The 22573-nt window shown below is 41.3% G+C and overlaps 3 protein-coding genes and 1 non-coding gene across 4 annotated transcripts; 1 reads left to right on the top strand and 3 right to left on the bottom strand.

Moving 5' to 3' along the window:
- Window positions 1–6470: 6470 nt before the first annotated feature.
- Window positions 6471–10011, bottom strand: LOC135503360 (centromere protein O-like). The gene is made up of 6 exons (XM_064796913.1): window positions 9898–10011; window positions 9325–9497; window positions 8959–9085; window positions 8599–8867; window positions 7935–8103; window positions 6471–7391 (listed from the first exon to the last, which is right to left on the bottom strand). The coding sequence occupies exons 1-6, from the start codon at window positions 9926–9928 to the stop codon at window positions 7249–7251; spliced, it is 912 nt and encodes a 303-aa protein (XP_064652983.1). The 5' UTR covers window positions 9929–10011; the 3' UTR covers window positions 6471–7248.
- A 1105-nt stretch (window positions 10012–11116) lies between these two features.
- Window positions 11117–14689, top strand: LOC135502933 (F-box only protein 43-like). Its single transcript, XM_064796145.1, has 4 exons — window positions 11117–11353; window positions 11838–13079; window positions 13445–13624; window positions 13821–14689. The coding sequence occupies exons 2-4, from the start codon at window positions 11847–11849 to the stop codon at window positions 14061–14063; spliced, it is 1656 nt and encodes a 551-aa protein (XP_064652215.1). The 5' UTR covers window positions 11117–11353; window positions 11838–11846; the 3' UTR covers window positions 14064–14689.
- A 1240-nt stretch (window positions 14690–15929) lies between these two features.
- LOC135503158 (T-complex protein 1 subunit alpha-like) lies at window positions 15930–22435 on the bottom strand. The gene is made up of 10 exons (XM_064796552.1): window positions 22362–22435; window positions 21717–21931; window positions 21068–21165; window positions 20617–20909; window positions 19809–19935; window positions 19172–19347; window positions 18635–18758; window positions 17845–18037; window positions 17435–17598; window positions 15930–16918 (listed from the first exon to the last, which is right to left on the bottom strand). The coding sequence occupies exons 1-10, from the start codon at window positions 22432–22434 to the stop codon at window positions 16708–16710; spliced, it is 1674 nt and encodes a 557-aa protein (XP_064652622.1). The 5' UTR covers window position 22435; the 3' UTR covers window positions 15930–16707.
- On the bottom strand, window positions 17182–17253 carry Trnaa-cgc (transfer RNA alanine (anticodon CGC)). Its single transcript has one exon. It is a non-coding gene; the product is annotated as a tRNA-Ala (tRNA).
- Window positions 22436–22573: the final 138 nt, after the last annotated feature.

Below are 22573 nucleotides of genomic sequence, written 5' to 3'. Positions count from 1 at the left end.
ATTGATTTGCGCTTGAAGGTCAAGAGTTTCAGTAGACCCATACCTTAGCCTGACAACAATGAATTGGGAAGGACACTTTTTCCAGATGAACATTCAAAAATGCTACACCGGTACGAGAACCTGCTGTCACCGGAGTTAGAGCCTGCTGAACAATCTTTTGTAGAACATCTCTCAATAATGTTTGTATATCGACAGATCAAGACACCATTATGTCAGTAAGATGAACATTTGAATTTGACCTGAACATATCATATAAAGAATGGAAAGTTTCACAAATTTAATGAGGTTGTTGTTTTTGTACATTTTATCATAAGGCCCCGTTCATGATCCATGACAACAGAGTGTATGAATATGAATATGAATATGAATATTTATTCGACCAACAAAATTTACAAGGTGCATTAATGAAATACATAATATTGATTGTGGTCGGGAGCAGAACAAGACCAGATTGGCCGCTTAATGCCTGCTCCCTTATGAATTACATGTAGTACAATGTTAATTATTATATACAGGATTTACAATTTAATTGACAAGACAGTTCTATTTTACAGTGAAGGAGTGAGTAATAACAGTTATAAGACGAAAAAAGTTTAACGAATGTCGCAAACATAGCAGTTGCGAATTTGGCACTTTTTATTATAGGAACCCAAAATTTCATTTTTGTAGTATGTTGAAAAGGATTTTAAGCTAAAATTTGAGTGGAGTTTGTTTAGAGTTTGTTTTGAGAGAGAATTATATAATTTAGTTAAACTGTATCGTGGTGTCATTTTGGCATATTCGTGTCTTACATTTGGTATTTTAAATTTATCATTAATTCTTGTGGGATAGTTATGAACATCACTGTTAAATGAGAAAAAATTGTGCATGAAGTACACTGGTAAATCCTTTTTTAAAAATCTATAGAGAAATTTTATTTCAATTAACCCTTTTGCTGCCAACTTCGCATTTCTGCACAATGACTTTTGTTCCTTTTGCTGCCAACTTCGCATTTTGGCGAAATTTTCCTATGTGGTGAAAATACATTGATTTTTCGTCTGCTAGCGTCGTTTATGGTATATACCTATAGATGGCGTGGTAGAGGAGTTACCACGCTACGTTTCTACTGTACATGTTATATATCGATTTGCTGAGATTTCGGGTGAAAATCACTTCCAAAAGTTCACAAAATGGCGAATCGGATGTCATTATCACAGGTACTCGATGAATTGGATATCATGCATGATTCAAAGAACTGTTTCGAAAGGTACCAAGCAGTTGTCAATTATTAGAATAGAGTTATCTGACTGCTACATACATTCTATGACAGGACATTTGGCTGAGAAACTTTGAATTTTCATGTTTAGTTGAGGAAACCCTGAATTTTAGCTGTTTTATACCAGGCCCCCTCCATAGGGACCCCTGACCCCCCCCCCCCCTATCTGCTATTAGTTCTCTGGTAGCACTAAAAAGGAGCTCTAGGGAGTGAAGGTATGTAATTTAGTCCCAACATATCACCATAAGTAGTAATTTTTGGTCTACAAAGTAAATGGCTGATCATTGAATTTTGAAGAATTTTGCTCGATTTCTGTAAATAACGCATCGGTATTTCTTGGCAATTTCGTTACAAAGCAATACAAATTCAGGGTTTACAAGGTTATGGACTTAGAAAGGAAAGAGTAAAGAAACATGCAGATGCATAAAAATAGTTTTATTAGTTGTATTATTACATTTATTCCAAATTACAGTGGTTTATTCTACAAAATCTTCAATTCTCATTAGTTATTCAAGATGGCGGCATGCAAATTAGGGCGTGACCTACTTTTTAAAAATTTTAATTTGAAGTCCAGGTCATACTGAACAACTTCCATGTGCATTGTTTTGACATATCTCCAATAGTTTTCTCAGGAAAAATATTTAAATTGATCATATCAATTTTTTTCAATTTAACCTAAAATTGCTTGGCACTGAGGACTCAAAAAAAAAAATTTGCTTGGCAGCAAAAGGGTTAATTTGTGTAAGTCCGGTAGTTTGAGTAGTTTCAGCTTTATGAATAAAGGGTCAGTGTGACTAATAGGATGACTGAGAGTAATGGCACGAATAGCTTTCTTTTGTAATTTTAAAATTTCGTTGTGATCATAGCCCCAAGATAATATTTGATAGTTGAGATGAGCAGAGATAAGAGAGTGGTAAATCGTTATTAGAATTTTCTGTGGAATAAAATGTTTTAAGTAATTGATAATGCCGGTTGCCCTTGATATTTTTTTTGAAATATGATTTATATGTGAAGTCCAAGTAAGATCCTTATTTATAAGTAATCCAAGGAAGTTAAACGATTCAACACATTCGAGTTTCGTGCCTTCAATTTGTAAATCTAGGATGCCATTAAAAATTTTGTGTGTTCGTTCAAAGATCATAAATTTAGTTTTTGAGATATTTAAAGATAATTTATTTGCTTTTAACCAGTTTGCTATGTTTAATAGCTCGGTGTTTAATATGTGGTTTACCTTGGTAGAGAAAGAATGTAATTCGCTAAGTGAAGTTGTATCGTCCGCAAACATTATAAAATTGAAGAATTTACTTGCTTTGTTTAGATCATTGATGTAAATGGTAAAAAGGAGAGGCCCTAAGATCGACCCTTGGGGTACACCCGTTTTAATGACAGCATGGTCGGAGGTGTAACCAGAGAAATCAACATATTGACGTCTGTTGGATATATAAGTTTTCATGAGATTTAGAGCAGAGTCAGTAAGACCGTAAAGGCTAAGTTTATGTAATAAGATATTATGATCCAATGTATCGAAAGCCTTGGACAGATCCATAAATATGGCAATTGATTTCTTGTTGTTATCCAAGGTTTTAGTTATTCTATCAATTAACTCTGCTGCGGCGAGGTCTGTTGAGTGTTTTTTTTGGAAACCATATTGACTTTCAAAGATTATTTTGTTGTCGACGAGATATTTAGTGAGTTGATCATGTATGATTCTTTCATAGATTTTTGAGATTGATGGAAGAAGGGATATTGGCCGGTAGTTGTTAAATGAATCTTTTTCCCCTTTTTTAAATAACGGAATAACTTTTGCTATTTTAAGATTGTCTGGGAAAATGCCTGATTCAAGAGAGCGGTTTACTAAAGCTGTGACAATGTCAAGAATTTCAAATTTGCACATTTTTAAGAGTTTAGTGGATATACCATCCCAGCCACTGCTAGGTTTCGGATTTAGATTGTCAATTACTTTAGCAATATCCATTCGGTTTATTTTCGTAAATTGAAAGGTCTTATCTCTTTGATTATCAAGGTAATGTTTGAAATCAGTGGTGATAGGCTTTATGTTTTTTGAAAGTTTAGGACCGATATTTACAAAGAAGTCATTAAAACCATTGGCTATAACTGTTTTATCGGTTGTTTGTACATTATTTACACTGAACGAACTTGGTATTTGTTCACCCTTATTGTTTGATTTTTTCTTTATGATCGAGTTTATATTTGACCAGGTTTTTCTGCTGTCATTCGCACATTTGTTGAATTGCTCAGTGTAGTATGACCTTTTTGCTCCATGAATGAGTCGTCTTAGAATCTTATTATAATTTCTGAGTTGATTATGTCTTGTTTCATAGAGTTGACAGTTTCTTGGAGTTCCTTTAAGTTTTTTGTAGAGTTTGTCCCTTTTCGTAATTGATTTGACAAGAGCGCTTGTAATCCAGGGTTCCTTTTTATGTCTATGTTTATTAAACTTAACAGATATCAGTGGAAAGTGTTTCTCTTTGCACTTGGTAATTATGGTATGAAATTTATTGAAGCTATCATTTATGCTCAGCGTTGACCAAGTTGGATCATGATGGAGATTTGCTAGGGTTACACTTAGAGTTCTTTTAAAATTCATAATATTTTCAGTGTTGAATTTTCAGTGTACTATGTCTCTGTTCGATGAGCCATCTCTGCTGGGCGTGATATGTCTCTACTGGATGTATCATGTCTATCTAGGGTGTGATATGGCGCTGCAGGGTTGCACTATGTCTCGTTCGGATGTTCTTCCTCTCGACATGATGTATCGTCTCTGCTGGATGTGCCATGTCTCTACCGGATGTGTCTCTTCTCGATGAGCCATCCCCAGACACAGTGCACCATGTTTCTGTACAAGGTGTGCATCTACAGCGTGTAACATGTCTCCTCCTGATGTGCCTTCTCTCCAGGCAGGTTGTTCCATATCTCTGCTGGATACGCCAAGTCTCTACATGGTGTCATGCCTCTTCTCGGCGTGTTCGGCCTGATTTGGATGTGACCTCTCTCCCTATGAGTATAGTCGCGATACGGTGATGTTGGTGATGCAGTCACATCGGCTCTCACATCGTGTGGGGAAGACGGCAGTGCAGCCAGGTCCCATTCGGCTTGTGGTTCTGACTGTCTCGCATCATCTCTTACCGTGTCGGCAAGACGGTGGAGCTGCAATGACCGATCGATTTAGTCTGGTTGTGACTATCTCAATACGCTCACTGTGCCGGCAAGACGGCGAAGCTGCCAAGGCCAACTCAGTCTTGTTATGACTTTCTCATTTATCTTACCTTCTACCTCCTGCTGTCTTTAAAAGCACAGTGAGACAGAGGCTCTACCAAGGACAGAAGAGTCCTGCAACGTTGACCCAGGTACTTTGCTCTGTCTTCAAGAGTACATTGGGATGATGTTGTCTCAGCTACATGAGCTGTCTCCGTGGTCAGGTTGTGCCTGTCTTCAAAGCTCCACCAAGGACCGAAGGGTTCTGCAACGTTGACCCAGGTACTTTGGGCCGTCTTCAAGAGTACATTCGGATGATGATGTGCCAGGTACATCTGCTGTCCTTGGTCAGGTTATGCCTGTCTTCAAAGCTCCACCAGACATGAGGATCCTATGTTATCCAAGGTATTTGAACGGTCTTAGTGGCGAGGTTGTGCCTGTCTTCAAGAGCACATTGAGACAGAGGCTCTACCAAGGACAGAAGGGTCCTGCAACGTTAACCCAGGTACTTTTGGCTGTCTTCAAGAGTACATTGGGATGATGTTGTCCCAGCTACATGAGCTGTCCTTGGTCAGGTTGTGCCTGTCTTCAAAGCTCCACCAAAGACGTAAGGGTCCTGATGTTTTCAAAATGTATTTGAACGGTCTCAGTGGCTAGGTTGTGCCTGTCTTCAAGAGCACAGTGAGATGGAAGCTCCACCAAAGGCAGAAGACCCCTACTGTCTTCAAGTTCACAGTGAGATGGAGGCTCTTCCAAAGGCAGAAGACACCTGCTGTCTTCAAGAGCATAGTGAGATAGAAGCTCCACCAATAGCAGAAGGGTCCTGCAATGTTGACCCAGGTACTTTGGGCTGTCTTCAAGTGTACATTCGGATGATGTTGTCCCAGGTACATGAGCTGTCTCCGTGGTCAGGTTGTGCCGGTCTTCATAGCTCCACCAAAGACATAAGGGCCCTGATGTTATCCAAGGTATTTGAACGGTCTCAGTGGTCAGGTTGTGCCTGTCTTCAAGATCACAGTGAGACAGAGGCTCCACCAAAGACAGAAGGGTCCTGCAACGTTGACCCAGGTACTTTGCTCTGTCTTCAAGAGTACATTCGGATGATTTTGTCACAGGTACATGAGCTGTCCGTGGTCAGGTTGTGCCTGTCTTCAAAGCTCCACCAAAGACATAAGGGTCCTGATGTTATCCAAGGTATTTAAACGGTCTCCGTGGCCAGGTTGTGCCTGTCTTCAAGAGCACAGTGAGACAGAGGCTCTACCAAGGACAGAAGGGTCCTGCAATGTTGACCCAGGTACTTTGGGCTGTCTTTAAGAGTACATTCGGATGATTTTGTCACAGGTACATGAGCTGTCCGTGGTCAGGTTGTGCCTGTCTTCAAAGCTCCACTAAAGACATAAGGGTCCTGATGTTATCCAAGGTATTTAAACGGTCTCCGTGGCCAGGTTGTGCCTGTCTTCAAGAGCACAGTGAGATAGAAGCTCCACCAAAGGCAGAAGACTACTGCTGTCTTCAAGAGCACAGTGAGATAGAGGCTCTACCAAGGACAGAAGGGTCCCGCAACGTTGACCCAGGTACGTTGGGCTGTCTTCAAGAGCACATTGGGATGATGTTGTCACAGCTACATGTGCTGTCCTTGGTCAGGTTGTGCCTGTCTTCAAAGCTCCACCAAAGACATAAGGGTCCTGATGTTATCCAAGGTATTTGGACGGTCTCAGTGGCCAGGCTGTGACTGTCTTCAAGAGCACAGTCAGACAGAATAGTCCTTATGTGTCCCCAGATGCATGGGCTCCTCTAAGTCTTACCTTTGGTTGGGTGGGATCCGTCTTTGAGACCGCAGTCAGATAGAAGCTCTCCGAATGTCAGAGGGGTCATGATGTTGTCCAAGGTATTTGAGCTCGTCTTTAAGAACACAGTGAGATAGAAGCTCAACCAACGAGAGATGGGTCTTGATATTGGCACAGGTTCATTACTCTCCAAGAAGGACAGGAAAAGGATGTAGCATGGATTCATATTATTGAATAATGGATATCATTAAAGGAACCTTGGCATTGGATTGGCATGACAGGTAACAGAACAAGCTGTTACAAGAACTACATGCTTTAGTCGAGTTGTGGCTGTCTAATCAAAACGTCCTCCAGCCAAAACATCCCTGGGTTGGCAAGACTGGATGTCCCCACTCTCACAATCTAAGGTGTTGAGCAAACTCTAAAAGCAAGATCACTTCTAGGGGACGTATTGACTGTCACAACCGGAGGACATTTTGACTAGCACAACCCAAGGGCCTACTGGCAGGAGAGGATATCTTGACAGAAGGACTGAAGACCACCTCAGTCATACAGTGGTGAATTTCCAAATAAGTCTCTTCTCCTAAAATGACCTTTCTCAACTGAAGACGACGTCAGTTGTTCAGTGGTGAATTTGCCTACAAGTCCATTTCTCAACTAAAAACAACTTCCACAACAGAATTACTGCTCAGTTCTTCAGTGGTGAATTTGCACATAGGTCCATTTCCCCACCAAAGACTGCTTTCACAACTGAAGACCACCTCAGCGCTTCAGTGGTGAATTCACAGACACGTCTATTTCTCAACTAAAGACAACTTTCACAACTGAGGACCACCTCAGCTCTACAGTGGTGAATTTGCAGATGAGTCCATTCTCCTTAAATGACAATGTGCAGATAAGTCTCTTTCAACACTAAAGACAGCTGTCACAACTGAAAAATACTGTTTTTCAGTCATCAGTGAATTTGCAGATGAGTCTCAGAAGACGACCTCAGTTCTTCGGTGGTGAGCTACCAGATAAGTCCATTCGTCCTGTAATGATTGACTCGACCGCCTCCGACAGTGGTCGACGAGAGAGTAGATCGGTATACTGAGCTATCACCTGCCGGCCGCTCGAAGTCACCTCAGATCCTTCTGAAATACAAAAGGAAAACAATAAAGGTCGACACTCTTGCTTCTATAGGTTAGCCTAACACTACTTATGTATGAGTTTTGAGTCCTCTCACTAACAGGTCTTTGGACCAAGACCACGGTTCAGCAGAGCAGCTTATCTGAGGCAGGAGGGAGCTCAGGAGTTTTGGAGCAGTGCTCTCCAAGTCAAACTCCCATTTGTTGCCTACCTTCTGCCAAGTCAAGGTTCATACCATTGAGCCTTACCACCAAGTCAATACATTCTACCACTGATTCAAAATCTACAGTAGTGTTTTTGTCCATAGCTCAAGATTTGCAGTCAATATTTTGTTTCAGACTTGCTAGAGCAAACTTCTTTTCGAAATAAAAGGTGATACACGTGCAAAGGTCATGCTTTTGGTGTGCATCCCGACAGAGTCGAACTGGGAAAAGTTGGAGAACACTGGAAGTGAGTGGGCTGATGAAAATCAATGGGGAGTTGCAGGAAGCAGCCTTCAAGATGCCAACCTGGTCAGCACTAAAGACAATGGGGATGGTAGACCGTACCTGGAGGAGATATCGAAATCCTTGAGGGCGCATGATCTTTCAAATCGTCATAAACCAACCGGATGTCGAGGGGCTCTTCGAAGTACTTGACGTCAACCAAGGTGAAACTTATGCAATCGTAACTGCCACTGACGCTGATATCTGTATCGATGTTGTCGTCAAATTTTCTCTGAAAAGTAGAAAGCCAAATTTGAAGTGTGTGGTCTGCATGTGAATTATAACGCATTAAGATATAAAGTCATTGAGAGATCATGACCATTAATAACTCAAAGACTGACACTGCATGATAGAATTGCTTGTTAACAAGACACTCCATCCTAGGACATTTTAAACTGTTACACCAGCGCAGCACAATCTAACTTGAAGGTCAAATGAAGAATGTGCTGAAGAATTGGGAGGATTACTAGCCGAAGGGCACCATCCTGACCTCAAAGCTCTGGGGCTCTGTGGTAGAACTCTTTAGGACAGCCAACATTGTTTCCGAAAGCGGGCAGACTGCCTACGGTGCATCCCAAAAATTTCAATTGCAGAATGATAATACATGTAATAAGAAGTTAAAGGAAGGAATCGCAATATACCTTCACCTCAAGTCGATGTTGTATTTTAAGTTGTAATCAAAACTAACACCGAAGTTTATTTTACGGATGGAAGTTGAATTACATACCTCCATCTTTAGAACTTCCTCCCGCCGCATCACAAACGGGATGAGATACTGATGCACCGCTTCCACAAATCCTTTCACATCGTGATATAGGTGGTGCTCCATCAGTTCGTCCAGTGGGATAAACAGAGGCAAGGTGTGATGCAGCGCAGACGAAGGAACGTTTGGGTCAACCTTGATTTCGACGTAATACGGCTCGAAGAACTCTCCTTTGTAGGAGGTGTCGAATCTCCAACGCAAGACGTTTTTTTCGACCAGGTCGGTTGAGGTTCCTAAAATGGAAATAAAAAGGAGGAGGAATTTCAAAACTACTTTGATTTCTTCTTCTTTTTCAACGTTTTCTCGGTGCCCCTTTAAACCTACCTGTGAGTCGATAAAGTGATTGCAATTCTTGCACCCTCTTCAACTCAGCATCTTGTAGTGTTGCCTCTAGGTTCGATCTCTCATCTGCAGACATCTTCCTGCCAGTCGTCAGTGCTTCAGCGACTACCTGTAACAAAATACTCAAAGCTGCAAACATGTCATAGCCTGTCGAATAGTTTATCGAAGAAACTTTAGGTCGAGGTGTCAATACAGCACATTTTAAAGGCCTATGCCACGGTGTGCCCCTTTAACCTATTGGCCTCAAATTTAAATGTACAATTCCATAATACAATTTTTTGAGTGATGGTTTTTCTCCAGATTCAAAAAAATAGACAGTGGTCTCAGTTGTCATGTATATCATATTACCTCTTTTGGGCCTCCCTTGAGCTGCCTCCTCAGGTCATCTCTCTTTGCCGTCAGTTTCTCCAGCTTTCCCTTCAGGTCCCTCAATTTCTGGTCATGTCTAGTGTCTTCTTTTCTTGTCTGTTCAAGCTGTATGGCTCTCAGCTCCAAGTTTTGTAGTTCTTCAAAAACATTCACTGGAAAGGTATGTTTATTGTTAGCACACAACAACCACTGTACCAGTTTATTTCATTACAGAGACAGTTGGATCCACTGTGCCGGGGGGGGGGGGGCAATCAGAGTCGATCATCACTGATAGTGACATCAATCAATGAAAACCAGTTCGATCGGAGCTATCACTCAAGGTACAGTAGCGTCTAGCCAAGGGCGTAAATTGTCAAGCTACATTTACTTCAAAAAGGACCAATAAATGATAGGTTTGACAAACGGCTGTTTTGGATTTTTTTTACTTCAGTTTACTAAACTGCAATAAAACAACCAATTCATTTTTTAACAAAAGTATATGCACATTTTGCCTTCAAACGTGTTTCTGAGAACAGATTTTGCCCTAGAACTTTGTCTACTTTATCTTTGTACCTTTGGCATAGTGTCTGTTTATCGTCGCCATTATATGAACTAAATAAAGCAGCAGAATTATTGCAAAATTATGAAGGAATCAAGAGATTTCTTTAAATTTGCCACCATTTTTAATACGGCTTCTTCTAAAATACAGAACTTGAAGTCGTAAACCAAGGAGGATACCGCGGTGACGTCACATCACGTGATCCCGACCCATATTACTGATCGCTATGGCCAATCAGATTCAGTCTACTGACAGCAGCAGCACTGAACACATCTCCACGTCACACTGTCTGGTGCGCTCCTGTACACAAAAACACCAAAAGACATGAAATATTGCAATACCTAGTATGGATTCTTCCTGTGTAAAATAATATTTACAGAGCAGATCAACTTCCACGAATAAAAAAGACGTTTGGCGTGGCCAAAGTGCGGAAATAATGTCTCCGCTAAAATACACTACGAAATACACTAGGCAATGCACTACGCAATATACAGTAGAGATGCAGTTGAGTTTGTTATTGTTTTGACTTAGAAGCCCGCCCATATCATAATATATTCATGTATTCATGAAGTATGAACTCATTTCTGTCCCATACAACTCTAAGAACAGTCAATTTCTCCTTAAATCATCACCGAAACCGCGATATCCGCAGGAAGATTTCGTTCTAGTGTCCGAAAATGCATGATCTTACAGGGGCGCTAACTCGACAAATAGAGGGGATCTATGGGGATCTATGCGAGTTTTAGGTCCTGCAGGTCTCGAACTTATAAAATCTGTAAACATGCCTCCAAATCCCATTATGATAATGAAGAGATTGCCCCATATCTGGGAGACTGTTTTAAACCATCGCTAATTTTGGAAGATCGGTGCCCCGCTATTTGGTTTAAAAAACCCTATTTTTCCCCATCAAAACAGCACTTTTCATTATTCAAATGATAGCTTATTGTCTGAAGACTTATTTCATAGCAGAAAAGTACTAATAACTCTGATTTGATGCGAAAAATCTAACTTTTTTGATGACTTGATTTTCCCTTGGCCGTGGATCGAGTTTGTTTACAATATGCAGCGCCATCTTGGAAAAGCCGTGACGTCACCGCGGTATCCTCCTTGGTCGTAAACAATACGGCATACAGACTACAAAATATCCACATTTAAGCTTGGATGTAAATAAGACGTTCAAAACAGTATGGATAGATTAATAAGATCTTCTTTATCTTAAATTTTTACATCATACTTATCCATTAATGGATTTTTGGTGAATCTAAAATTAAACGTTTCAGAGTTAAATTCCATTTTTTAGATGCAACACGAGTAAATAGTGGTCGCTGATTGGTCGGCTTGGGAGGGAAGTTTTAAACAACAAAGCTTGCCAGAGTGGAGCCAAATTTTAAAATCTCATCGAATAATTTTACGCAAAGTCACTTTCGGTTGCTCAAATTTTGTTTTTATTGATCCAGTTTGATAGAACTAGTAAGTATCTAAATATCAGAGCCGTTATTTTTGCAATCGCACCATATTTAGGAGTTTTTTCAGTCACTTTGTTGAAAGCCCACAACTCTGAAAGCCCTCCAAAAATACACAGGGAATCCATGTACATTTTGTATACAAATCTTCTGGGCCCAGAACAGAGGAAATTTCCATGAATTTGGATGTTGACTCATTTGAAGATTTCAGCAATTCGGTACGCTTATTTTGACTAAACTAATGTAAAGATTTTTGTAGTTTAAGAAGGCGTTTTTGTTGTGATGTTTCCATTTGAATTGAATATTGATTTGATTTTCGAATGAATTTGATTTTTTGCCTCGAGCTTAGTTAGAGAGTAGATAAGGGGGCCTAGATTAGAAAAATGCATGTCTTTTCCAATTTCTTTTTGTCGCCATTGGGTTGGATTGACTCATTGACATTGTTTCTTACAGTACATGTTGTAGGCCTGAACATGTTTTTTCACTTTCAGAATTGAAAAATGGCAAAGGACCGAGAAAAAGTTGAACGTCAAAATGAAGAGACCCTGCCGTCTTTCATCATGCTCTCCCCGATTTCCGAACTCGACCAGCGTGACGGGAGACGTCAGACAACATGCCTTACAAGACCTCACATCTATGTCGGACCACACGACGGCCGGTCCCTCAGTACCAGTACGCCCCACTCGCGACGCAGCCTCCCACTGGAGTTACCATCGTTTGATGAAGTTGACGGCTGCCTTTTACGAACACCCAGTCTCCCTGTCCTCGAAACATTCGTTAGCGACAATTCCGTTTGTACGCCAAGTGGAGAAGAAAATCATAAAACAGACACCTCTTTTAGAGTTCCTGGTGTTCCAGCTTTTGACTTGGACAGCTTCGTCATCATCGAGGGAGAGGACGAACTGAAAAAGTGTGAAAATAAACCTGATAGTGATAGTTCTCTCCAAAGTAACGAAACGATGAAGCCAGTTGAAAACGCGACAACACAGGACATGAATGAAAGTGACACTAGTTTACCAGCCCCAGATGTGATTTCGTCGTCGTTTGAATTCAAGAAACCTCTATCGTCTCCTCCCTGGAGTAGAAAACGCCTCCCAGTTGCCTCGGTTACTCAACTACACAAGGATTCGCTTCGAGACGAGAGTGATGCGCCATGTTACTGTCACTGTCAGGTCCCCACCAAAGGCGAAGCAGACTTTACAAATATTTCAGTCCAGTCTGACCGATCTCTAAGCAATAATTCGATTCTCTCAACCTGCATGGACTTGTCTGTTGTGAGCCACAATGACTCAGGCTACCAGACTTTCAACAGCACTGCGTCCTCCGTGATGGAAAACACTCAGAATCTGTCTTGCGCCAGTAACAAAGACATTGCGCTCGTCCCTCCAATGCCCTACATTCCGCTACCCCCGTTTCCAATATCTGCTGAAGTGAAACAACTCACATTCGAAGAAGCCTTAGAAAAGCATTCGCCTTCATATCAAACATTCCGAGACGCCATGATCGGACGGAAAATTGGCATCGAAGCTGTTGATATCGTTTCGGCACTTCACAACAAGGGAGCGTGGCCATGTTTGCGTCTCATCTTCAGTAAGCTGGACGTGAAGGACTTAAAGTGCGTCTGTTCTGTCAGTAGGACGTGGAAGAGGGTGTGTCTAGAGGACACGCGGACGAGGCAGCGACTAAAAGATGATAAGACGAAATCTAGGGACAAGGCTCTGTTCTTGGGCAAGGTATGTGTTTAATTGTTGCATGCAGAGCACTGTGGAACTGGAAAAGATCAGTGGTCAGTTTGGAGTTTAAAAGTTGCCAGAACATTGTACAGAGTTAAAAACATACTGCGTAGATAAGATCACTCAAAGTTGAGTTAGACTTTGAGATTCCTTTTGCATAGCTCTCCAGACCATGGGGTAGGGTGGCTCTTCCAAGGTACATTTGGAGTGGTAAGATTCCAAAGTAGGATGGGACGCCCTGACAAATGCCCTTGTGGAGAACACTGTTTTTTTAAGAATTATGACATGTACTCCATGTTAAGTAATTGTCATTGTTACAGTTGTTTTTCGATAATAAAATAATCATGAATGTCCTCCTCTTTTAGGAGAACCTACAGAAGCTGAAGCTGAGAGCAGCAGCATCAGTAGCTGCATCGACCGATCTAACGTCTCGGAAGAAGCCAGCCCTTTCATGCAACTCGTTCCTACAGAATAAAGAGAAGTTGTCAACTGCTCTGCCCATCTCACCAACCAAGCTTCTGACCAGGGGTGAACAGTATGTGCAGGTTGGTATTAGTATTCATTTACATGTATTAAGGGTTCACCATAGCCTATACCACTTGGGCTAGAACTTGAAATCTTAGAGCTATTAGAACTCTTTAAAAACAAAGGGATCGCACGTCAGACCGGAATATACCATGGTTGGTTGCTATGGGAGATTTTAAAAAACACAGTTCTTAAATCTCCCCTCTCTCATTCCAGGAGGCTTCAAAGTTAAAGAACGAGGAATATCTTGACCAATGTCCACGCTGCGTCTTCCCGGCCAAGGTTCACAAGGTGCAAGAGAGAGGGCGTTGCACGAAACAGACCTGTTTGTACGATTACTGCATCAAGTGTCGCATGGCGTTTCATGGCTCAAAACCTTGTTCGGTCGTCGAAGGGAATCGGACAAAGATGGGCGGTGTAGCGACAAAACGGAGCAAGAAAAATTTGAGACGATTGTGACAGCTTGTGTTATGGTGATACAAAGCTGACTTTTTTGCCTCTGGTGTCTATCTACTGAACTCTCAGTGGTAGAGACTTCTTGCCTTCTCTCCAAAGCAGAGATGCTAACTGCTGTTTGGGCTCTGTCGGCTGGGACCAATCAAGATATGAGGTTCATCAAAGCCAATCTGCAGCACAGTGCCATGGCCGTGAAAGCTAAGGATGAATTGTATACTATGGGATTAGGTCTCTTCAGGCCCTGGCTCAACAAGTTTTCTTGGACATTTAGACAGCCGCTTCGAGCGAGTGGATTTTTGAGAAAACTATACACAAACATTTTACACATACAATTTACAACATTGATTTTATATTGAAATGAGGGATTATGAGGACTGCCAATCCGTATGTGTTCACTAAAATAATCATGCATTTCTTTATTCACGTAATTCTATGTTAGAAGTTTGGCCAATTGAAGTGTTCAAAGTTTATTAGTGCATTTAACTAGTTGGTAATATTCTTGGGCGGGTAAAAGCATGTTGCATGTTCATTTAGCCAGGTGGGTGGGCGTTGCGTGCATTGGGAGATCAAGAGATCAGCAATATTTTAAACTAGTGCCTTACATGTTGTGTGTTGTCTTATACGATTTTGCGAATTCTATTGTAAATAAGATATGAAGAATGAATCTATTGTACATATGACATCTTATTTGAAATAAACATTTTAAAATATATCCATGTTGTTGTTAAGGCTTTCTGTGGCCAATGAATGATATGCATTGTCAGGATCAGTTGAATATTTTTAGCCAGTAATTTGCAGCTCCTTGTGTCCAACAGAGAATAATAATGAGGAATTTTCTCTCTGCATCAACACCAGCTGATGGTGTCTACAGGCCTCTTAGGCCAGTGTCTGTGAGAAACCAACATTCTGTTTGCTTGCCAGTCCCGCTAAAGGTCATCCCGAGATTCAGGTTTGTGATACTCAAACATACATTTACAAAAATATTGAGAGGCGAGTATTTGAAAACCACTGGTGCCAGGATGACTAATGGTTGGACTATCATCCCTGGAGCTAACAGAATCACTAGTGCAAGTGCTGAGTGCCAGGATCAATATCAGGAAGTAATTGGTCCGTATCTGAAGGATCACCACTTGTCCGACTCAGTATCATCGAGCACCTGGCAGTCCTTGGTTGAGACATGCTGCACCAAGGACTGCTGTGACGAAAACAAAGCACACTGCATTTTCTATTCGAAGTGCCGGTATTGACATCCTTTGCCAAAGGCCTCTTAGAATAGGTTGTAATAGTGTCATGGTGAAGTGCTCAAGAGGAGTCAACTAAAGTAGTTTCACCTACCTGAAGCACCAACACATTTCAGGAGATGAAGCAAGCACACACTGTCCTCACGCAAAACACTGCAGGTGACAGATGTCAGAATTTTCTTCACAGCTGAATGAACAAAAGTGAATTGCAAACACATGAGAAGTCAACGTTGTTAAAGTTCCGAACTAGGTGGAAGATGACAAGACAATGAAATCATATTTCTTCCATGAAATCGAGATTTCCTCGATGGGCAGAAACTGGCTGAATGTCTTTGAAGCAAGCTGCAAAAGTGGCAAAACTCTTCAGATCAGATAACTCTACATGTTCATGTATGTATGTGTGGTACATTTCCATCACCATGTATGTACGGTACCTGTGTCCTGCAGCTGTGGGAGTCAGAGACAACCCACAGCCACAATCAGTCCTTAACCGTTGTGTTTGGCCACATGGACTTGTGGGCAGGTTGACCGAGGTTAAACAGACTTTGTAATGCATCATGTCGCACATCACTTCAATCTCCGGATTAGCAGTGTGTTCGGGACTGCCAAAAAGAACAAAACAAAGTAATTATCACACTAATATATTTTAATTTAATAAAGTTGTTCGGAACATTTCAAGTGATGTTTTTTTCAAAAAAATTGTTACAAAAAGCACATTTATAACGAAACCAGCTGTAGGGCTATTGATAAGAAACAAGGATTTCTGTTGCAAGCTAATTCAAATGACCCACTTTATTTTCGTTTGACAGGATTCCCATTTTGTATCACCCTTTTAGCAAGTACTAATCCATACATCCCAAAAACCATCCTGGCCACCAATAAAGGGATATTAATGTTCCCAGGGAGAGGTAGGCAGAAAATGGAAAGTACTGTATTATAAATTACTTGAACATTTATAACTTCCAGGTTTTCCAGAACATTTATTTAGTTTAATTAGAGTATTCATCATCATTATCACAATGAAAAGCCAAACAGCTGAACAAAGAATTAAAATTTCCCCAAAGCCCACCTGATAAAGATTTCAAGTCTGAGCGATGAGCAGAAGATTTTTAACCACTATCATTTTGGTTCTGAATTGAATAGCACAACAAGTGTTCCGTTCTGGACCAAAAAGGATTTGTCATGCTTTGTGCAAGATTTTTTTGATGATGAGACCAAGTAAAGGGATTTTTTCTGCCTGAAAGAAGGTTATTTGAAGATATGAGTACCCCAGGTAGGCCTGTCTATGTTCCGGAAGTCAAAAACACAAAGAAAACAGGCTTGAAACACAGAGACCCAATCTAAACTGAGTCAGTCTGGATGTTTAACATTTAGTTAGCATTATGTCTCCTAGGTGGCAGTGCACTCTAGCCAAGCTGGCCAGAATTCAAAGCATCTTGATAACTGTTCCCGCCTTCTTTCTGCTCTGGGGCGAGTTTGATCATGTCGTCGATTCTAAGGATGGTGATGGCAGCCTCCGCGGCAAATTTCAGCGATTTGATTTTGGAGATGGCTGGTTCTAGGACGCCGGCTTTCTTGTTGTCACGGACGCAGCCTTCATAAAGATCAAGACCAATCCTAAAAAATACAAAGTATGATATAAGACGCATAGGAATTCATTACTATCAGGCAGAGCATGCAGGTACTTTTTGTTACCATGCAATCATTGTCTTTAACAAAGATTAAAGAAACATCAGTTTTTTGTGATTTCCAAATTCATTCTAGATCTAAGTTCCGCACCAGTTACTGGTAAAAAGGGGTTAAAATGGTAAAAAAAAACAAGAAAGGGTGTGTAACTAGTATGTACAAGCAAAAAAAAATAAAGTTAAAAAATAAAATTATGGAGATGCCGGGGATCGAACCCGGGGCCTCTCGCATGCGAAGCGAGCGCTCTACCACTGAGCTACATCCCCATTTCAAACACATAGGCCGATCTACTTGTCTATGAATAGCCAGCTTAGTCAGAATACCACCACATTTAAAAGCAGATTTCCCAATGCATGACAGGCGAGATTGGATTGGGCGTGTTTTCAATAAAAGCGGATTTCACAAGTACCTCTCAAAAATGCATGTCAAGCTCCTGATTTCACTCACCATTTCAGCTCCTCATGTCCTGGTTTGATCTGCGATGTGTTGTGATATGCTCGTAGTTTCGCGACAAGATCGGTCGAATCCTTGGCAGCGTTCACAGCCAGTTGTTTGGGGATAACCAGCAGAGCTCTGGCAAACTCAGCGATAGCAAGCTGTTCTCTCGAACTCTGAAAAAAAGAACAAGAGCAAGTTGGTCCTTCGCAGTTTCACAACGTGTTGTTTTGGGTGGTTGGTGAATCTGTTCATGCAAAAACAAGCCCATCGGGTTACTTAGTCACAGAAAATACAAGCATTCTGCAGTTGCAGTCCAACCCGGACAGGTCAACTCGGCAAGTTGGAAGGCCTATCTGCTCCTCTGCAAGTTGAGGAACTGATTCTCTAGGGTGATGATGAGGTAATATAATACAACTTACCAGAGATGTAGCAAAGTTTTCTAAGTAGATTGAGAGGGCGGCCTCCACAGCTCCACCTCCAGGGACGAGCGTCTTTGACTCTAGTACCCGCTTCACAACACAGAGGGCGTCATGGATTGAACGCTCCATCTCGTCCACCATGAAGTCGTTGGCTCCACGCAGAATAATTGAAGAGGCGGTACGGGCCTTGGTTCTGGAAAAATTCAAGGAAACATGTCACAAGAAGTTCCTAGGTGACATATTATAAGCTTGCATAAAATTTAAAAGGGTCCCATGCTTCTTTGTCTAAAACTGTGTCCATGATCAACTGAAACCAGCTGTTGGCTAAAGGTCTGACTAATCATGAGATTGTGAACTCAAAAGTAGCAAAAGGTAAATTAGCCATTTTCATGTATCCTATGTAATATTGCAATGGTACCATAAGGGGCACATTGACTGGGCATTAGGAAGAAATAAAGCATTTTTAAAGATTTGTCCAAGACCAACTGAAACCAGCTGTTGGCTAAAGGTCTGACTAATCATGAGATTGTGAATTCAAAACTAGCAAAAGGTAAATTAGCCATTTTCATGTATCCTATGTAATATTGCAATGGTACCATGAGGGGCACATTGACTGGGCAACAGGAAGAAAAAAAGTGGCTTATAAGAACAAGTCCAAAACCAACTAAATAATACATGCAACTCTTGGCGAAAATCTGACTTATCACAATATCGGATTATAAACTCAAAATCAATCATTTTCATGTTACATAGATGATATTGCAATGGTACCATGAGGGGAATCACCTACCCTCTAATAAGCAATAGCTCGTCATCACAGATTCTCTCCTGCACGACCTCATCAGCCTGACCCAACATGGTCGCGTCAAATGCTTCCTCTCCCTCAAGGTTGGCAAGCGTGGAAACAACCTGACCTGAAAAAATAATGTTCACAAATAAAGTACAAGTTTGGCAAGCGTGGAAACAACCTGAACTGAAAAAAATAATGTTCACAAATAAAGTACAAGGCTGGCAAGCGTGGAAACAACCTGAACTGAAAAAATAATGTTCACAAATAAAGTACAAGGTTGGCAAGCGTGGAAACAACCTGATCTGGAAACACATCATTCACTGATAAACAACAATGTTTCTTTAAACATTCTCAAAAAACACTACGCTAGAAAGATTCGGGAGGAACCTGCTCAGAGAAACTATATCAGTCATTGTATTTCAGACCGTCCTAGTTATAAATATCATCATAGCAGGAAAAAAATATCAGTAACCAGTAGACCACCAATATGACCCGAATCGCCTGCCTATTGCCCCACTTTAAGTGATAAAGACCCACCTCCGCTGGCCTTAGCAACCCTCCTCAGATCCGCCTTCAGACATCTCCGCACAGCCATCGCGCCCGACTCCACGAAATACTTCAGACAGAGATCATCAATTCCTCCAGTGGTCAAGATAACGTTGGCTCCAGTCGCTATGATTTTCTGGATTCGTTCCTTGGTGATATCGGACTCCCTAGAAAAAAGAATACACTGATTCTAGCGCAAGTCATCTTGACAGGTTTGCAAATCAGAATGACATACTTTTGTTTGTTCACAACAAGTTTTCGATTTGAAAGCTGATAATATAGCTTTAGTTCCCGACTTCGGTCGTCATATCATGACTGTACGGTCAAGTGCCGAATTATTTCGTGGGGGAAGCAAGGAGTCAGTTTAAATCAGACGGAACAGATGCACAGTGTGAGGAAGACGCAGGACACGATTACCTCCAAAATGGGGGCAAGCATGTGATCACCAGTGGTGTCATTATGAGGAAAGGTGAAAGAATAACACAAAATCTGCTCAGAGTAACTCGATCAGTCATGTAAAATCAGACCGTCCTAGTAAGAAGTATCATCATTGCAGGGCAGCTCTCATTCCACAATATCACATCAAAATGGTGAGCTGGGGAGTTGCAAACTGATATGATGTGCTCACCTAGCTCTGATAGCCTCAAGTTTAGATGGGTCGCTGACAATGACCTGCACTCCTAATTTCATCTTGGCTTTCTGGAGACTGAAGTCCAAGCATGCGATCTTCGCATTAGTTATCCTCTTGGGCATGGCTGGAAATGAAAGGGGCACATTGATTGGGCACGAGGATGAAAATATCAACATCACGAACATGCTGAAGATCAAATCTGTTAGCTAAAGATCTGACTAATTATGAGATTGTGAACTCAAAACTAGCAAAAGGTAAATCAGCCATTTTCATGTATCCTATGTAATATTGCAATGGTACCATGAGGGGCACATTGACTGGGCAATAGGAAGAAATATTTAAAACATTTTAAAGATTTGTCCAAGATCAACTGAAACCAGTTGTTAGCTAAAGGTCTGACTAATAATGAGATTGTGAACTCAAAACTAGCAAAAGGTAAATTAGCCATTTTCATGTATCCTATGTAATATTGCAATGGTACCATGAGGGGCACATTGACTGGGCAACAGGAAGAAATAAAGCATTTTTAAAGATTTGTCCAAGATCAACTGAAACCAGCTGTTAGCTAAAGGTCTGACTAATAATGAGATTGTGAACTCAAAACTAGCAAAAGGTAAATTAGCCATTTTCATGTATCCTATGTAATATTGCAATGGTACCATGAGGGGCACATTGACTGGGCAACAGGAAGAGAAGATCAAAGTTTTATCACATACACCCCAGTGATGGCACAGATTTAACTTCGCTCAACTACTGAGCCCACCAGTTGTATGAAAAATTTGGGATCCCAAGTTCCGATTCTTACCTTGTGAAGCTACGGTACAGTTGAGCGCATAACCATTCACCATAATACTCTCTTTTGAACTCTTGCCGTGCGCCTTCAGGACGTTCACAGCCTTAATTGGGTAGCGATGCCCTCCCTTCCCGTCGCTCGTCTTCACCGCCATGCACGCATCGACGACCATGTTGGCGAAGAAGTCGGCGTGCGGCCCAATGATTTTACTCGACATACTCGTCTTGGCGGCGTTCACAATACACTCGCGTCCAAGATCTTCGACGTTGAGTATCAGTCTCTCCTGAATGTATTTGCAAGCCTCTCTGAAACGGCAACAATATTACATTAGTTTTTGTGGCCTGCAGGATGGGGCGTCTTCAAAATCTCCGTTAAAGCAAAGTTATTAGAATTAACAGTTTTACTTTGCTGGAAAAACATTGTCACGAAAGACAGCTTCAAGGATTTTGCTCAGGCTACTTACTTGCAAGCCAACCTATAACCACTTATGATTGAAGTTGGGTGAATCTTCTGCTGAACTAATTCATCAGCATTCTTTAACAACTCGGCCGCAATGATCACCTGAAATTACGATGAAAAGATTGAAAAGAAACATGTCAAAGTGATTATGGGGACGGGGGCAAATGGCAGACGACAGCAGAGTACATCCATTGTAAGACGTAAGACCTCCCTGAACATTGAGAAGAAGAATCCAAAAAGGACATTTAAGGAATAGCATTCCGCAAAGATGATGTCACTGCAGCTGCTGCCCTCTATTTCCCCATCGCTGAATTATAGGCAATGTCGGACAAACATGCGGTTTCGTAATGGACTCAGGCTTTCTAACTAGGGCAGTTAGATTCAATCTGGCACATGTCCGAGTGTTGGAAATACTACATAATTGTTCTGAATATTTCTCTCTCTGACTCTATGGTATCATTCATGCTAAAAACAATGCAGGGTCAAAGATAAGCTCAAATTCGTAGAAATAAGTGTCGGTGTCTGTCAGACTGTCACGTGACTAAAGCGTCATCAATATCTTATGCAAATGACCTTGTGAGCTATAAATAGTAACTTAGCGGGATGCTATTTAAAGAACCTCCATTCCAATGAAGCCCTTTCAGCAAACTTACAACTGATGTGGTTCCATCGCCAACCTCCTCGTCCTGAAGCTGTGCCAACTCGACCAAGATCTTCGCCGCTGGATGTTCCACTTCCAACTGTTTCAGTATGGTGGCGCCGTCGTTCGTGATTGTCACATCACCGATATCGTCGACTAACATCTTATCCAGGCCAACTGGACCAAGACTACTCTTCACAATATTTGCAATTGAACTTGCGGCCATAACTGAAAAGAAATTGGCAGATTGGTCAGGAGAACTGAAAGAGGAACGAGTTTACAATCCCCGATCACACCCCAAAAAAAGGTCATCGGTTGACTAACCAAGCACCACTGTTCAATGGATTTATAGTTGAATGCGATCAAACTACGTCATTTCCAATCAGGGATTCTAAAGTTTAGCCGATGAAAGATGACATGTTCCACAACAACCATGAGATGAGGGCTAATAAGTAAAAGCGTTTCCACCCTGCATTTACTTCGGAATGTTCTAGAATTTACATGTATCAATGTACACAAAAATGTACAGGGCGAGGAAGCCGGTCGAAGGGGTAAATTCAAAGCCCTATAACTCAGTAACTAGGAGGGGTATGGGAATGAAACTTTGCAGGGATGGGGAATAGATTGTCTATTTCATATTTCTGCCGTTTGATCTAACCATTTTGAGTTCTTATCGACTGGCCAGTCGTTCTTTCGCCGCCAAGAAAAAGTGCACTTGATGTGTTCGCCATTTTGATGAAGCATGTGGAATGCTTCTCGCTGACACATGCTCAAACGAGATTGATTTTTATGAATAAAAATAATATAACTTCTGTATTTTATTCGATATTGGTAAAGATAAAAATCACAAGACAGTATTTATCAGTAAAA

The sequence above is a fragment of the Lineus longissimus genome, chromosome 19 (genome assembly GCF_910592395.1).
Source record: "Lineus longissimus chromosome 19, tnLinLong1.2, whole genome shotgun sequence".
NCBI classification, from domain to species: Eukaryota; Metazoa; Nemertea; class Pilidiophora; order Heteronemertea; family Lineidae; genus Lineus; species Lineus longissimus.
This window is presented reverse-complemented; position numbering and strand designations above follow the sequence as displayed.